The following is a 17,756-nucleotide window of genomic DNA, read 5'->3' as shown; positions in this document are numbered from 1 at the left end:
AGAGTAATCCCTGTTAAAAGTTTGGTGCGCGGGCCTTCCTCTTTCTGCCACTTGGGGGAGAGGAGAGGCAAAAAAAAAAAAAAAAAAAAAAGATATTATACATATTGGTCCCAAACAACAAATCGATGTTTCTCTCTCTGTCTCTCTCTCAAATCAATAAAGAAAAAAGGAGGATGTATGTATATCCTTTCCCTCCAAGGACATTTTTCCTTTTTTTGAAAACTCTAAGAACATTTCTAACCGTGGAATACACAGAACGAAAGATAAGTGCATTTCTAGTTTCGGCAGGTTCGGACAGTTGCCCGTTCGATTCAGACCTCCCCAGTGGAGAGTGCAAGAGTGCTTTCCCCTAACTCGGTCGGTGCCGGGCATCGTCCATCTCCAGATGCAATATGACATCTTATTATTTTTATTTCTATTTCTTTGATAGAGTTTATTAATTCATTTGAGAGTGTTCAAGTGGCATTTTTTTTTTTTCATTAAAAATAAGATGCCCCTTTTACCTGATTATAACATTGATCTCAATGTGGAAAAAAGAGGTGCTGTCCAGTCTGGAGTGGGTAGGCAGTGGGCCTCCCATCCCTGGGGCTACATCCCCACCACAGCCTTTCTGGAGGACAATTCGAGAATATACACCAAATGCTTTAAAAATGCGCATCCCCGCTGGCCCAGCAATTCTACTTTTAGACATGCAGTATAAGGGTAATCAATTAAGTACAGTCAGCAAAGCCTTACTGAAATAGCAAAAAAAAAAAAAGCAACCTAACTGTTCAACTATAACTGCAGTTCATGCACTTAGGGGAGCCCCCTTCTGGTCTCCTCGAGGGGGGACGGGGCCCAGCCACTGCCTCTGAGCTCCAGCACGGAGTCAGTCCGCACCTGTGTGGCCTCCCCTTGGGCGAGGACGCTGAACACTATGCTGACACCAACAGTTACGCAACCGAACCATAAAATCAAGCTGTCTGGGGGAGGAGAGCTGGGGTAGAGAACAACTTTTACTTTCTAGTTGATATACTTTCATATTACTTGAATTTGTTTTCTAAGCATTTGGTGTCTTTTGTAATTAGAAAACAAACATTTTTAAAATTTTGTTACAAAATGTTTGTTGATATGGGAGAGGTTCACATTCACAAGACACTGCTGCAATAGCAATCCATGTTACACAAGCATTATGCAGAGTGAGCCCATTTACTAAATAACTATACACACACGAAAATCCAGCAGATAGCCAGTGCTAATGATGGCTATCTCTGGGTGGTGCGGTTAGGCTGTTTTTTTTTCTTTATATCTGTAATTATAATTTTTCGATAATAAAAATCTTTATTACTTTTATACGATAAGCAGCCATTGAAAAAACAGCCCCCAGCAGAATGTTACTGGGCAGAGGGGCTGAGGAGTCAGTATGAGCAGAGGCCTAGAGGCAGGAGAACAGGGTCCCTGGGTGGAGGGTGGCAGCAGGCAGCGGGGCCGGGTTAGGGCCCTGAATGCCAGGCCCCAGGATCTGGGAGAGATGCTGTAGGGAAGGGCGCAGGGAGAAGGGCAGTGCAGAGCCAAGCAAGAAAGGGTGGGAGCAAGCACTGCACCCCGAGGGACCTGCGAGCAGGCTGGCGAGGCTGGGCCACGGGGAGCAGGGAAGGGGGCTGGGCCAGAGCATGCAGGGCTGGGGCAGGAAGGGGCTCACCGTCACCTCCTGGTAGGATTCCATGCCGTTCAGCACCACCTGGATGACCTGCCGGCGCAGCTTGACGCTCTGCTCTGAGCGGTACTCGGAGTTCGTCAGGTAGAAGAGGGCGGCGCTGCCTGTCACTTGAACATTCTTGTCATACTTGTGGCACTTGAGGGCCGTGATGACCAGCTACATGGAGACAGGGTGTGGGGTCCAGGTTGGCAAGTCCTGTTAAAGTTGTGTGGGGACAGGCCTAGGCTCTTCAAGGGTGCCTGGACAGGTCCTCTAATCCTGCTGTCTGAGGGCAGATATGGGGCTTGGGGAGCAGAAACTGGGGCAGGGCCAAGGCTCTGGGCCAAGGCTCTGGGCCAAGGCCAGTGTGGGGAAGTGAGGCAGGCTGGGTTGGGAGGACTGTCGCTGTCCCGGGGATGAGGGATGTAAGGGAGGGTCAGGGGCTCTGGGCACACAGCTCAGCCAAGTCCAGCATCCTCCAGGTGGGGATGGATGGCAGCCCGAGGGCCCCCACTGCTTCTGGGGTTGGGGCTGACCTTCAGAGCCCGTAGAAGCTGGTTACAACGCTCGATGCGTGCGATGTCAAAAAGCAAGTTGATGGCCCGCGAGGTGATCTCGGGCCTGTGCTCTGTGTAGGCCTCGATGGCGTTCAATACCTGCTCCTCATTCTTGTCTCCACTCACCTGGGGATGAAGCGTGCTCAGACCCCCCGGAAGAGGCCAAGTGGTGGGATCCTAAGCTCTGAGCTCCGTTTCCAGCCCCAGGGCAGACACCCCGGGCCGCCAGCCTATCCCCACCCCTTCTCCAGGGCTCCCTGCTTCCCCCACCCCTCTCACTTTGTAGGCCGGGATGTGTGTGAGGCGGCACAAGGAGGTCTCGAAGAGCCCAAGGAACTGCAGTGGCCGCTTCAGAGCCCGGAAAGGCATGATGCTGCTCTTGGAAGGCTCGATGCTGGGGGAAGAGGGTGCTGGAGTCAGTGGCCTGGGGCCCGGGGCTGACCCAGGCTCAGCACGAAGGTGGGCCTCTTACTGGGGGTGGCTGGGGATTTACTAGGGACCCTTTTCTAGGTCCTCCAGCTCATCTTTTTTCTTTTCTTTTTAAGGGCAGGGGACACAGACCCACCTTGTGATGGAGGGGTGGCAAGGTCACACTGTAGAAGAGCAGTGGGAGGGGAGATATGTTGTAGCCTCTTTGGAAAACACTACCTGCCACTCTAGTAAGGATGTCACCTTTAGGTTCCACCAAGTCGTGAAGGGACATGCCCATCAACCAAACCCCACTAAAGTACGGATGGGGACAGACAGGGCTTATGGCCAACTACAGCTGGATGGTTTGAATCAGCTCTCTCAGCCAACCCACCCAGGAGCCAACCTATCTGCTGCAACACCTGGCGAGCGGCAGATACTGCCAGCCTCGCCGTACCACCGCCCACACTGCTGAGGCCAGCTGAGTGCCCCGATTTCCCAGAGCTCCTGGCGCTTGCACCTTCTAGCCTTCGCACGTGCCATTCCCTCCGGCAGAACACCCTTCCTCTGGCAAACTCAGAATGAGCTTTCAGGACAGCCTGGATGCATTCCTCTTCCTCCCTCTTTCCTTATCCTCAGGGCAACCCTGTGCTTCCCCTCCCGGTCCTAATAATGACTTGTCATACAGACTAAAGGGGGCAGGGCCTGACTCGTTGCTTTATCTCTAGCACCCAGAACAGCACTTGGCAGAGGGGCATTTGGTAGATGCTTGTGGAGTGATACCCGCGGCAAGCATGGCGAGCGCGTCCCCACCTGGTCTGTCCTGCCTCCTCGTCCATCTTGGAGATACTGCAGTTCTCCAAGATCATGTGACCAGAGATGTCCAAGGACATGAGGTTCCCCAGCTTCTGCACAAAGAGGCTCAGCACCTTGCGAGTCAGCTTGAACTTGTAGTAGCTGGAGAGGCGGTCTCGGGAGATGTCCAAGTGTCTGGAGATTGGGGTGGGGGTACTGGTCAGGAGCTGGACACAAGTTTGGGCGGCCTCGTAGACTCCTGCTCCTTCAGTCCATGGCAGGGGAGGACCCATCCCTGCCACACTGCTACAGGGCATTCCGGGAAAAATCATGCTGGGACCCAGGTACCCCAAACAGCCCTGATACAGCTGACACACTGGGTTTAAGGAATGGAACTGTCCCTTCCATGCCCACCTTCTGCCTAGCCCGGGACTCTGAACTTCCTGGGACTGACCACACGACCCTCCCCACCCCACCCCAGCAAGCTCTGGGCTGGCTTCTCACCGCAGCTTGTGCAGCTGGACGATGACACGAATGTGGTCGTCCGACAGGTCCATGTTGTAGAGCACAAGGGACACCAGGCTATCTTTCCACTGGGTTAGGAAGGCCGCGTCACTGGTCTGAATGCCTGAGAGGTCCAAGGCAGCCAGCGAATTGAGCGGCCGTAGCAGGGACTCCACAGGGACCCCATCAATCATGCGGCCCAAGTTGAGGAAGCGTAGGCGACTAAAGCCCTCGAAGGTGAAGTCCTTAACCAGCACCTGGCAGGTGGGGTTGACGAGGCACTCGTCTTCACAGCCTCCTGGGTTCTCCTCCTCGTAGAAAATGTTTGCGCAGCCGAAGAGGCTCAGGGACACCAGGGTGTGGCTGAAGCTCCGCAGCGTCTGCAGGCTCTTGGCTGACAGCTTCTCGCAGTTGGTCAGGTACAGCTCCACCAGGTCCTGGCAGGGGGCACAGCTCCGTCACCAACATGGCCCGGCCCCTGCCCGAGGCCTGGCCCTGGGCCCCAGGTGGACTTGGTGAGGGGTCTGCACAATGGGGAAGGGCACTGGACAGGCCTTGGGATTCTTGTTGAGGAGCTGATGGCCCTGCCCGACTCACTGTTTGACAGTCGGTTGGGGCTGGCCTCCCACGCCCATCTCAACCATTTCATGCAGCGAGGTAGGTCTCACCTGCTTGCGAATGGCTTCCAGGTCCTGGTCTTGCACCAGGTCCTCGCGGAGGTGGATGCGGCTGAGGCGGGTGCTGCGAGGATCTGAGAAGAGGCTAAAGAAGCTCTCATGTGGCTCAAAGTTGCAGGCGGCATTGACCAGTTCCACATACCTGGGAGGGAAGACAGCCTGGCTCAGGGGAGGGGCGCGGTGACCCTCATCCTCCCTTCAAGGCCTAGCATAAGCCCTCTCCCCCGGAAGCCTTCTCTGATCACCCTGGCAGCAACCTCTGTCTCCTCCTCCTCCTCTTCCTGACAGTACCTGGTTAGATCCTGACTATCCTATAGGAGAGGAACCAGGAGTACAAAGGTAGACCTCCTGCTGATGAAGGGGCTTCTTATCAATAGCAAATCCTAAACTCTTCCCCACAAACCACAGGCACTTCTCTAACAAACATACTTGTCCGCACACCTCTCTTCTTTAAACCAGCTTCTGGTTCTTCGATCAGCCCCTCCCAGGACCCTTTCCAATAGGAAGATTAAGTCAACAGGTTTGGAGTGCTCAGCTGCGTACAGGCAAGCACTCATTAAAACCCTGTTGAGACACCAGCTCATGCAAGAATCCTGGTCTTGGTGGGAAAGGCTCTGGAGTCAAACACTAGCATCTAAATCCTGCTTGGCTATTCATTACCTGGGCAAGTTCACACAAGTAACTGAACTTCCCCAGGCCTCAGTTTCCTCATCTATAAAATAGGCGTAACTCTGATCTACAAAATGTTCAATCCAGTGCTGCCTCACCCGCGTTAAATGCTCAGAACATTACCACAGGTTGGGTTCTGTCCTCGGGTCACACACAGGTTCCCACTTTACATGCAACTGTCTAGTCTAGCAATTTCCCTTCTGGGTATCTTGACACCCCAGAGATCAGTGAACACATATTGTGTGTCTAGGAGCCTCTATAGTGGGGAGTCCCCTGGAGGGGCCACATAAAGATTTTCTGAATGATGCAATCCCTGGTCATGGGTCCATTATTTGGGCACTGGTGTGTATACCTGTATGTTCAGACATAGACACGTGTTCACAGGCATAGGTGTGCACATGCACATACAGGACAGCAAATAACTCCTGCAGTTCCACATGCAAACATACCCTGTGCTGCAGAAGCCCATTTCTTCACATGCACACTCCTCCATACACATACCAACATGCATACCTACAACTTTACGGTTAGGGATACACCAGTATTCTGCACCTACGGACACCCATGCGCACGCACACACACAACCCCTCACACATATTTATCCACAGTCACACCACCACATGGTGCACACACAATTGCCCTAATCTCTCCCTGTTTGCTCATCCTAAGACCTGTGCCCCTGCCCCAGCTCCAGGCCTGCTCACTCATTGACGAGCCGGTCACAGATCTCGCTGGGCAGGAAGATGTCTGGATGTAGCCTCAGAGTCTCCTTATCCAGTAGGTAGCCTAAGGTGCCATCCAGGTTGCGCAGGCAGAAGTCGGTGCAGAGGGCCATCAGGGACTCAGGCGTGTCGGACGCCATGCTGGGGGCAGGAAGGTGGGCCACTCCAGGGCAGGGGCCTCCAGGGGCAACAGCGACTCCTCCACACTCACAGGATCATTGGCAGAGCCACAGCCTAGAGAATGGGAAAGAAGCTAAGTGAGCCACACAGGAGCCGAACCACCAGCTGTCCTATATCTACTCTCTGAGTAGGGAAACTGAGGCCCCAGATGCCACACTCAAATTAGCAGCTTAGCAGGCCAGGCCCCAGGGTTCCTGACAACTTCCTGCCCCTCTCTGCTCAGCCACCACCTATTTGTGATTTGACCTGCAAAGGGCAGGGGCCTTGTCCAAGCATTTCTATGCCTCCACAATGCCCGTGGACAGACATGTGTCGGACCCAGTGCTTGGGTGGAGACAATAGAGGCTTTCATTAACAGCTACTCTGGGGTGTCCCTTGCTATGTAATCCTTTTTCTTTTTTTTTTTATCCTCACCAGAGGACATTTTTCTATTTTTTGTTCAGATAGAGCAGGAGGGAGAGAGAGGAACGGAGAGAGAGAGGAACATCGATGTGAAGGGACACATCGAGTGGCTGCCACCCGCACAACCAACGAGGGCCGGGGACAAACTGCAACTGAGGTATGTGCCCTTAGCGGGAACCGAACCTGGGTCTCTCTGGACCGCAGGCCGACGCTCCAACCGCTGAGCCAAACCGGCCAGGGCTCCTTTTTATTTTTTAATTTACTGATTTTAGAGAAAGAGAAAAGGAGAGAGGGAGGGAAGAAAAAAGAGAGGGACAGACAGAGAGAGAGAGACAAACACTGATTCCTTGCTCCACCCATTCATGCATTCATTGGTTGATTTTTTTTTTTTAATCCTTACCAGAGGACATTTTTGCATTATCTTCAGATAGAGCAGGAAAAAAGGGGGGAAGAGAGAGAGAGAAACATCGATGTGAGAGAGACACATCGAGTGGTTGCCACCCACACGACCCCAACCAGGGCAGGGACAAAGTGCAACTGAGGTACGTGCCCTTAGCAGGAACTGAACCCAGGACTCTCTGGTCTGCAGGCTGATGCTTTAACCGCTGAGCCAAACTGGCCAGGGCCATTGGTTGATTCTTGTACGTGCCCTGACCAGGGATCGAACCCAAAACCTTGGTGCATGCTCCAACCAACTGAGCTACCCGGCCAGGGCCCCTGCTATGTAATCTAACTTGTACACACCTTTCACTGTTTGAACACTTAGCATGTGCCAGGGCTTTATAGACAAGTTATCACTGAATCTCATTACATATGATTAAGAATCAAGGCTCCTTCTAATTGAAATGAAAATATACGTCCACATAAAAAGCTGTACATTACAGATCACAGCGGTATTATTCCTAATAGCCCCCAAATCGAAACAACACAATGCCCATCAACTGATGAATGGACAAACAAAAATGGTCTATCCATACAATGGAACATTATTCAGCCACGACAGGAATGAAGTCCAGATACTTACAACACTGGACCTTGAAAACATTATACTTAGTGAAAGAAACCAGTCACAGAGGCACCATGCACACATATGATTCTATGACTCCACTTATGTACACTGTCTGACCAAGATGGGGAAACTGGAGAGAGATAGGAGTTGACAGTGGTTGCCTAGGGCTGGGAGACTGGGGGGGAAAGAGGAGTGACCACGAAAGGGTTCATGGTTTTCTTTTTGGGGTGATGAAGATGGTCTAAAATTGACTGAGGTGAGGATTGCACAACTCCGTGAATATACTAACCACCGATTTAACTACTTTAAATAGGTGAATTGTATGATATAGGAATTATAGCTCAATAAAACAGTTATAAAAAAAAGTGAAGTCTCCTACTATCTTCATGATATTGAGTAAGCAAAGATTTCTTGATAGTACTCATAAGGAAAAAAATGGTAAGTCAACCTGCACTCAAGTGAAGAAACACAAAAATTAATATGAGCTGGACCTCAGACCTACATGTGAAGGTAAAACAATAAGGTTTCTAGAAGAAAAGACAGGAGAATATCTTTATGGTTTCAGAGTAGGCAATAATTTCTTAAGTAGATTATTTAAAAAACCCCACACAAACCAGCCTGGCCAGTGTGGCCCAGTGGTTGAGCATCGACCCATGCACCAAGAGGTCACTGGTTCGATTCCTGGTCAGGGCACATGCCCAGGTTATGGGCCTGATCCCCAAAGGGGGCACGCAGGAGGACGGCCAAGTCTTTTGCCCGTTTTTTAATCAGATGCTATGTCCTTTTTTAAAAAATGGATTAGTAGAAATTGATTATATATTCTAAATACTATTCTTTTATTGATATATTATTGGAAATGCCTTCTACCCTGTGGCTTGCCCTTTTTCTTTTAAAAAATTTATTGATTGATTTGGGAGAGACAGAGAATTGATTTTGTTTTGTTCCACTTATTTATGCATTCATTGGTTGCTGTTTTTTTCCTTTATTGATTTTAGAGAGAGAGGAAGGGGGGGAGAGAGAGAGAGAAACATCATTTCATGAAGGACAGGGAAACGGACAGTAGCATATGGAAGAGGACTCGGCTTCACTGGTATCAGTAAAACCACAATGACATACCATTTCCCACCCACCAGAATGGCTCAACTGAAAACAATAACAACACGGGCAATACCAAGCCTGTATTATAGTGTAGATATGGAACAAAGAATGTCACCCACACTGCCGGTGGGAGTGTAAATCGGTGTGAACAGGGAATGTAACTGGAATATTGTGTGACACTATTAAAGGTGAAGACAAACATGTTCAATGTTCAGCGATTCCACTCCTAGGTATACACCCAACAGAAACACACATACAAATGTTCACTAGATGACACAGACCAGAATGCTCACAGCAGCACTATTTATAACAGACCCAAACAAAAAAGCACCCTAGTGTCCACTGGCATCTGAATAATTACAATATATTCACCAGTGAAATACTACATGGCAATGAGAACGCACAAGCTACGGTTAACACGATAGCTTGGATGAACCTCAGTTTGGTAAAGGGACCAGACATAAAAGAGTATAATATATCCACATACTGTACGAGTCCATTTATGCATTACTCCATTCTGCTAAAAAACAAGAAAATCTGGCTGGTTTGGCTCAGTGGTTAGAGTGGCGGCCTGCGGTCCAGAGAGACCCAGGTTCGGTTCCCGCTAAGGGCATGTACCTCGGTTGCAGTTTGTTCCCGGCCCTGGTTGGTCGTGCGGGTGGCAACCACTCGATGTGTCCCTTTCATGTCCATGTCTCTCTCTCTCTTCCTCTCTCTCCCTCCCACTCTATCTGAACAGAAAATGGAAAAAAGTTCTCGGGTGAGGATTAAAAAAAAACACACAAAAAAACAAGAAAATCTGATCTGTGGTGGTAGAAGTCAAGGCTGTGGCTACTCTGGGGGGTTGGCTGTGTTGAGAAGCTTCTAGACCCTTATTTGAGTGGTGGACATACAGGTGTGTTCACTTTGTGAATATTCAGGGAGCTGGACATGGTATGTGTACTTTAAAAAATGTATGTTTTATCCCAGCTGGTGTGGCTCAGTGGTTGAGTGTCGACCCATGCACCAGGAGGTCTCCAGTTTGATTCCTGGTCAGGACACATGCCCAGGTTGTGAGCCAAATCCCCAGTGGAGGGCATGTAGGAGGCAGCCAATCGATGTTCTCTCTCATCGATCTTTTTTTTAATTTTTTTTTTTTTTTAATCCTCACCTGAGGACATTTTTCCATGTTTTGTTCAGGTAGAGTGGGAGGGAGAGAGAGAAACAGAGAGAGAGAGAAACATCGACGTGAAAGGGACACATTGAATGGCTGCCACCCACACGACCAACCAGGGCCGGGGACAAACTGCAACCGAGGTACGTGCCCTTAGCGGGAACTGGACCGCAGACCGACGCTCTAACCGCTGAGCCAAACTGGCCAGGGCTTTTTTTTTCAATTTTTATTAATGTATTTTTGTTACAGCTGTTTCTCCTTTTTCCCCCCTGGACACTGTCCTCGTCCCCATTTTTAAAATTCTTTTATTTTTATTATTATTATTGTTATTATTTTTAACAAAGTTAAAACTGTACTTACACAAGAAGCGGTTATACAGGGACTGAAAAGGAAAAAAAATGGCCAAGTGAAAAGAGGAGCTGGCAGTCAGAAGGGGCTCCCCCCGCCTTTTTTTGTTTGTTTTTGTTTTTCTTTGTTTTTTTATCCTCACCCAAGGACATTTTTGCATTTATCTTGAGACAGGGCAGGAGGGAGAGAGGGAAGAAGAAAGAGTGAGAGAGACATCGATGTGAGAGAGACACATCGAGTGGCTGCCACCCACACAACCCCAACCGGGGCCGAGGACAAACTGCAACCGAGGTACGTGCCCCCAGCAGAAACTGAACCCGGGCCTCTCTGGTCCGCAGGCCAACGCTCTAACTGCTGAGCCAAATGAGCCAGGCCCCCCTCCCCCTTTCTTTTTTAATTTATTTTTTTAATCCTCACCCAAGGATATTTTTCTATTTATCCTCAGATAGAGTGGGAGGGAGAGAGAGAGAGAGAGTAACATCGATGTGAGAGAGACCCATTGACTAGTTGCCTCCCGCGTGACCCCAACCAGGGTCAGGAATGAACCACAACCGAGGTATGTGCCCTTGGCCAGAATCGAACCCGTGACTCATTGGTCTGTGGGCCAACGCTCCAAACCGACCAGGGCATGGAATCACTAGTTCTACATTCTGGTACCACCAATTACTGGTGAGCTTGCTGTAAGAGCTCAGCTTCAAGTCTCAGCCCTGCTGCTTAAGAACAGGTGAACTTGGGCAAATGTCTTCACCTCTCAGTTTCTATTCTAAAATAGGGAGCGCTTTGTGAAGACAACATGGAATGATACAGAAAGGGCTCAGCATGTGCCTGGCACATAGTAATTGCTCAATAAAAAGCAACTATTATTTTTATCATCATAATAATCATCATCTCCTATGTCACCTGCCCTGGTCCCCAGGGAGAGCAGGGTCTGTTCCTGGCTTGCTTCAGGTCTGTGCTGCACAGGCCTGAGTCTCCTGCCACAAAGCCCATTGTGCCAGCTGCCCCACTGACTATGGGCACCCTTGAGGGAGGCACAACAAACAGGCTGCCTGGGCCCTGGGCATGGCCTTCCTTTGCCTTCATTCACTTTCAGATCTTCGAGAGCCCAGCAGCCTCTCTTGCCTGGGAAAATGGAGCCAGAGGGTACACTGCAGACAGGGAGACAGTCCCTGCTGGAAACCAAGTCCAATCTCTTTAAGCAGTTGCTCTAGGCCTCCAGAATTAGAACCAGCTTTCTGGCCAACCCGGTGCCCATGGACCCCCTACTCTAGCTGGCCTGGCCTTCTTCATTGAAGGGCGATAGGCCATAGCACAGGGTCACCTTCAGACCTTTGCTCAACTGGTTTTCCTTCAACTGAGACCATTCAAATTCAACTATTTCACTTTCTACCAAATACCGTTCCCACCTCCAAATTCACATTCTCCCTCTCCTGCAGGAAGTGTCACCGACCACTCCAGCCCACACCGCCTTTCAGCTCTCCTCCTTGCTAACTGATGCCTAAGCACCCTCAGGTCTTAGTGTCAACATCATTTCCTCTAGGAAGCCTTCCTTGACCTGCCAAGGTGCAACTGCTCAGGACCCCAAAGACCACCCCACAAGAGCTCACACTTTATACTGATGCTGGCTTAGCTATCTGGCTTCCTTGCCAGGCGGCCAGCTCCACCAGGGCAGGAACCAGACTATCTTGTCTGGCACTACATTCCTGGGCTTAGCCCAGGTCGTTTATTTATTCAGTCGGTAACTGTCTAGTGAGCACCACTGTAGCCAATGGGGAGCGGAACCGACAAGGGCTTTGTCCTCCTGGAGCACACTGGCTTGGAAGGAGGACAACCAGCCCCCGAGGAAGCACCCAAACCCATCTCACACAACTGGGACCAGTGTTCTGAAGGAGAGGGAGTTACCTGGGGCTCTGGGTGCCTATGCCAGGGACCTGCCCTGCACTGGGCAGGCTTCCTTGGAAGTGACATTTCAGCTGTGACCCAAAAGATGAGTCACAGTTAACTCTGGTGGTGGGCAGAGAAGGAAAAGGCGTTCCAGACGAGAGGAAAAGCTATGCACAGGCTGAAAGGACAGACGGTGTGGGGTGCTGGCACCACGGTCCAACTCCACGACTATTTGCTGGACAAAGAAAGGCTGAACACCCACGTGGGCCTGACAAACAGTAGGGCGTCAACATCTGCCTGTGGAAGGGACAATGAGGGTCTTGCAGATGTGCCACATGTGGAAGCCAGGAGGCAAGGTGTGCTCTCGTATCCTCCCTGCCCACCTGCCCAGGACAGTGCTAGGCACCCAGTGGCCACAGAGGAACCTTCGTGACTATAACTGAGAGAGCTTTGTCTTTTGTGCATGTCTGAGCCCAGGTACCCAGGCTCTGCCTTAACTCTGCTGCCCAGGAGAAAAAACACCACCCTGGCAGCTGCCGAAGTCACCAAAAGACCCCAAAAGACAAACCAGATAGAGGGTACCATTGCTAACTGCTCTTGGCACTGCCGACCCTGCTGCTTGGGACTGGCTGAGCTGGAGGAGGAAGCAGCCATCCTCATGTTGGTACTGAGAGGCGGGGGGATGGGGTGCCCGGCCACTAGTGCGGCACCCAGCTGCAGGCCTGGCACCCACCAGAGGCAGCCCTCTCTACCCACTCCACCCACTAGAGCTCCTCATTCTCGAGGCAGGCAACAGGCATCCGGGATTCTGGCAACTGAGACGGAGGGAACTCTGATCATGACAGAACACCACACGGTGAGAACTCTGTCTTCTCTATCCCTTCTCTTGCAGGTTCATCATGAGCCTCGACATGCTGGGCAGGGTGGGGGTGGGGACAGTGGGGAGGGGAGGGAGAGAACAGCAGCTGCCACCTCCACATTGGTAGCTTCCAGACACGGCACACTGTGCATGTAGCCAATTCGTCACTTGTGTAACAATGTGTCTAACGACCAGCGCTCCCCTGGCCCATGAGCTCTGGGAGGACAGGAACTCTGCACACTCCTGGAGACTTGGTGTCCGGCCAGTGCCTGGCATCCACAGAATAAAGGTTTGCTTTTGCCCAAGTCACCTCACCAAAGCACCACAAGGCAGAGACTGTTATGGTTTTCTGATGAAGACACTGAGGCTTGCTTGAAATGACACAACTGAGTGGGATGCACCCTACACCACGGCTGTGCTTCTCACCATTCAGTCTTCCAACCATGCACCAGAGGGAAGAGAAACTGAGGTCCAGAGGAGGGAGCATGGGACCCTGCCAGCATCCTGACACCCAGCCGACAGAAGCTGTGGGAGCCAGAAACTCAGAGCCTTGGAGCAACGCCCACCCTGTGAAATATTAACCCAGGAGCTGGGGGGGACCCCAACAAATGCCCTATTTACAGAGGCTGGCAGCTTTCCAGGAGAGAACAGATCACCGGCCAGATTTGGGAGTAAGAGGCTACTGCGAGGGGAGTCAGGGCGAGTGTCAGGGGACTCCAGGGAGCAGGGGGGCAGGTGAGGATTGGAGGGCATCCCAGGAGGCGGCTGGCCTGCAGAGTCTGAAGCTGTAGGGTGGGTCGTTTAGGAAGATGTGGAAATGGAGGGAAGGAGGAGTATGCATCACCATTCACTGGTGCTACCTGGAGGCAGAGGGGCCTTGGGGGATACCTGGATTCTAATGAAACTTAAAGATCACACCCATACTGACCATCATATTCCAAGAACTCTGCAGATTCAACAACCACACAAGGCAGGAGTTATTATAATCTAACAACTTACAGATGAGGCAGCTGAGGCTCTGAGCGGTGAACTAATTTGCTACGGACTCTAAATGTACATACCGAGATGTATACATGTATTCATCAGTTCAAGACCCACAAAGAAGTTGAGGGACTTATATATTATAATTTTGTTTTCCAGATGAAGAAACTCTGGTTCAAAGAAGCACAATGAGTTGCCCAAGGTCCCCCAGTAAGTGCCTGTCTCTCTCTGCCATGATGCTATGGGCATGGACAGATTCTCCAAGCCTCAGCTCTCCCTTCTGTGGCATGAGTCTTCACTGCCTCCTTACAACTCTGAGTGTCCTTGGGCACTGAATACAGATGGTCGGACATCGCTGGTAACCATCCTGTGGACATACATCGTTTTTGTTTGCCACAGGACTGGAAGCTTCCTGAGGTAGGGACTCTGTGTGATCCTTGAGATCTTCATGACACAGCGAAGGTGTAGTTGATTGTGGGTGAGGAGACATAGTTCCACAAGATGCCCAGGCAATATTTATACCCTCAATATTAATCAGGGTCCTTACCTGTCAATGTGTTACAAATGTACATACCTCATGGGGTTGCTGAGGACATGCCATGAAATGATGGCAAGAAGGTGGTAACCAATACTTATGGAGCGCTTTCCTAAGAATGATGTCTGGAGACCCTTCTGCTCATTTCTGAAGCTTCGTGACGCCAAAATAGATGACCGAAGGGGAGACTCTGAACTTGCATTTCAGGAATCAAGAACAGCTGAGTTACTGAAGCCCTCTGCCTGGGGGACTCCAAAATATGACTATGGAATCCTGGTGACACTAACAATAATGGCTCTTTCCCTTTGTAGAGAGCTTAGAGTGCACCAAATTCTTTCAGAACTTCTTTTCATTTTATCCTCCCAATAGCCTTCAGAGTCAGTGTACAGACAGGAAAACTGAGGCCCAGACAGGATGGGAACTGCCCGAGTTCACACAGCAAGCCAGCAGCAGAGCAGGGGCTTGGACCCAGATCCAGATTGCCAGTCTGAAGATCCAGCCACAACAACCTGCTCCAACATGCTGGCTTTCAGCATCTAAGTGCTCTGACTTTTCATTTTCAAAACCTCTGGCCCAGTTGCTCCACTCAGTTGATCAGACCCAGGCCTGATGACATAGTCCACACTTGGGTTATGAGGAGGGAGATCAGCTTGCAAAATTGGCTGGGCACTTCTGGGATGGACAATCTCCATCATTAGATCAGCCACACACACACTGACCACACATCTAAGACCAACATATACTGCCCTCCCCAGCCTGATTGCATGTGATGTTTGTTTCAACATCGTAATTTTACCTGTTTTATGTAGCAAAAAGGGGTTTTGCTGAGTTCTTTATAAAAAAGTCCCTATCACCTTCCACTGTCATCAAAAAGCCAGGACCAAGCTATAATCCTCTCTGCAGGATATATAACCACTGTTCCTACAGAGGACTGCCAGGAAGTATTCACTTATCTCCCCTACTGTTCCCCAAAATTCTACTAGCTTAGGGATGACATTATCAGCTGGTACTAAAAATAAAAGCTTTCAGGTAGACACATTCAAACAGTTCCTTGTCATTGTCATGATTATCACAACTGCTACATATTGAATACTCAATATGTGCAATTAGTGCGCTAAGCACTTCAATGTGATCGCTCATTTAACCCAAGAACTATTTTACAGATGAGGAAACTGAGATAAAAAAGGTCCCTTGCCCAAGTTCTCACAACCAGGAAGCAGTGGCATGACCTGATTTAACCACAGTGCTCTATGACTGTCCTTTTTGTATTTATTCCATCAATGGTCATTACAAAGATGGAAAAAGGGTACTTACAACCCAAGGCCAGAGCACAATGGCCATTTGTCATCCAAAACAAATCTGTATTTTCTCTAAGCACTAGACACTTCAAGTTAGTACAGTTCGGAAAGGGTGCCCCATAAGACACTCCATGACCCTGCATCACACAAGACAGTCCCTGACATCCTCCCCACCATTATCTGGTCTCCAGTCTTCTCTGACTTCATCAACCACCCTTCCCCTCCTTCATTCTGCTCCAGCCTTCATTCTGTCCTCATACTGTTTCTTAAAATCATCAGGTACACAACCTGAGGACCTTTGCACTTGCTATTGCATGCTCCAACTTCAGAAAGCTGTATGGCTTGCTCCCTCACTCCCTTCAGGTCTCTGATCAGATATCAACTAATTAGACACTTTCTCTGACCACCCTCTAAAAAAGGTAACTGTACTCTCTGGCTCTTTCCATGGCCCTTCCTGCTTTGTTTTTTTCCACGGCCACCGTACGTATTATGTTTATTATTTGCTGAAAGAACAAATGAACCAAAACAGAGTCCCCCTCACTCCTGGTTGCCACTCCCAGCTCTAATGGTAGCTTCCTGTGACCCTTTTCAAAGCTCTCTTCAATGCTCATTTTAACTAGTTAGAACCCTGAAGAGAAACATTCTGTGGGAAGGATCATATGGGGTGATTTCCCCATGGAGGCATCAGGCATTCCTCTCCTCCTGGAAAATCAAACGTGCTGGGAGGCACAGGCAAAGTCTGGAAATCCTGGACACCTTGGGTCAAAGAGCAGCCATGTCAAATTCCACCCACAGAGCTACAGTGGCCAGCACAGTCAGTTTCAGTTTTAACTCACCTACCCGGCTCCTTGTTCCTCAGGTTTACAACCCCACCCCATCACTTTCCCACCCTGTTGGATTTCCCTGCACCTTGTCATCCCTTTTAGGAACTGATCCAGAAACCGAGCCATCCCGGAGCTTTTAAGCACTGCTTTGGGGGAACTTAAGCTCAACCAACAGGTAGGAGGGGCAGGGGCTGGCCCCTTCAGTACTACATGATCTCCCATTTTGTAGGGGCGTTCAACAGGAAATCATTTTCTCTCTGGAGAGAGGGAGCTCAGTTTTAAAGGCAGGGGTAGAGGAGGAAGAAGCCCTCCCACCATTGGCCGAGATGGACCTGTGCGAGTGGTTGCAGCTGCGATGCTGAAGCGATGCTGAGGTGCTGGAGGCAGGAGGGGAAGGGGTAGGACGCAGGAACATCCCTTGGCTCCGGGAACGGACGGGATGCTTCCTCGGCAGAGGAGGAGCGGAGGATGCGGCCCGGGCCGGCAGGGGATGTCGTCAGGCTAGGGCCGGGGTCTGGGGGAGACAGGGGTCGACGAGACGGAACTTGGGATCCCGGGGGCGGGAGTCCCGGGCAGGAGGGGGTCGCGCCGGGGGGACCCCGTGGCCGTTACCTTGCCCTTAGGGCTGCAGGCCGCCGGGTGCTGGCTCCGGGGCCCGGCCCCTCCCCCGATCCGGCTCCTACGGCTGGAGCCTGCAGCCGCCGCCGCCTCCGCTGTCAACAAACCCCTGGCGCGTCACTTCCGGGGCCGCCCCTTAGCAACAGTGGACCGGTGCCCCCGAAGGGTCCCGCGGCGAACGCGGGCGGCGACGGCAGAAGGTTCCGGGGCCCCGCGGCGGCTGCTCTCCGGGACCGCGGACCCGTGTACCCGGGCAGGAGGGAGCGGGTGGGGAGCACGTGCCTCAGGGCCTGTCCCTGGCCCCTGGGGGGCTCGCTCTCGTGACCCCGGGTTCGGGTCCCGCTCAGTTCTGCGGCTCAGCAGATCCCAGGCAATGGTTTAGGGCGGACTGACTCCTCCTTCCCCCGTCAGCACCGACGTGTCCAGAACGCCAGCCCCTACCTACACCCAGCGCAATACTGAACAGCTCTGGTTCCACAGGTGACACACCCACACGTCCAAACGCAGCCATCATCGTCCTCCCAAGCGCCCTGCTCCTTCCCCAGCCAGTGCATGGG

At 51.1% G+C, this 17,756-nt stretch overlaps 1 protein-coding gene across 4 annotated transcripts in view; it reads right to left on the bottom strand.

Annotated features, from left to right (window-relative positions):
• ZER1 (zyg-11 related cell cycle regulator) overlaps positions 1 to 17,308 on the bottom strand; it is a 28,491-nt gene extending 11,183 nt beyond the window's left edge. Inside the window, exons 1-8 of one of the 4 annotated variants that reach the window (XR_004959496.1) lie at positions 17,194 to 17,277; positions 5,993 to 6,244; positions 4,611 to 4,761; positions 3,943 to 4,379; positions 3,457 to 3,633; positions 2,515 to 2,629; positions 2,215 to 2,361; positions 1,682 to 1,855 (exon numbers count right to left, since the gene is read on the bottom strand). Coding sequence is in view for 3 of the 4 variants with exons in the window: in XM_036261107.1 (XP_036117000.1) it covers positions 1,682 to 1,855; positions 2,215 to 2,361; positions 2,515 to 2,629; positions 3,457 to 3,633; positions 3,943 to 4,379; positions 4,611 to 4,761; positions 5,993 to 6,150 (1,359 nt within the window). In the remaining variant the exon portion in view is untranslated. Of the gene's footprint in view, positions 1 to 1,681; positions 1,856 to 2,214; positions 2,362 to 2,514; positions 2,630 to 3,456; positions 3,634 to 3,942; positions 4,380 to 4,610; positions 4,762 to 5,992; positions 6,245 to 16,913; positions 17,036 to 17,193 lie in introns of those variants that run through there. The other 3 variants (XM_036261107.1, XM_036261110.1, XM_036261109.1) reach the window with 3 other exon arrangements.
• Between the last annotated feature and the right edge of the window lie 448 nt (positions 17,309 to 17,756).

This window comes from Molossus molossus, unplaced genomic scaffold, assembly GCF_014108415.1.
Source record: "Molossus molossus isolate mMolMol1 unplaced genomic scaffold, mMolMol1.p scaffold_m16_p_14, whole genome shotgun sequence".
Classification (NCBI taxonomy): domain Eukaryota; kingdom Metazoa; phylum Chordata; class Mammalia; order Chiroptera; family Molossidae; genus Molossus; species Molossus molossus.
This window is presented reverse-complemented; position numbering and strand designations above follow the sequence as displayed.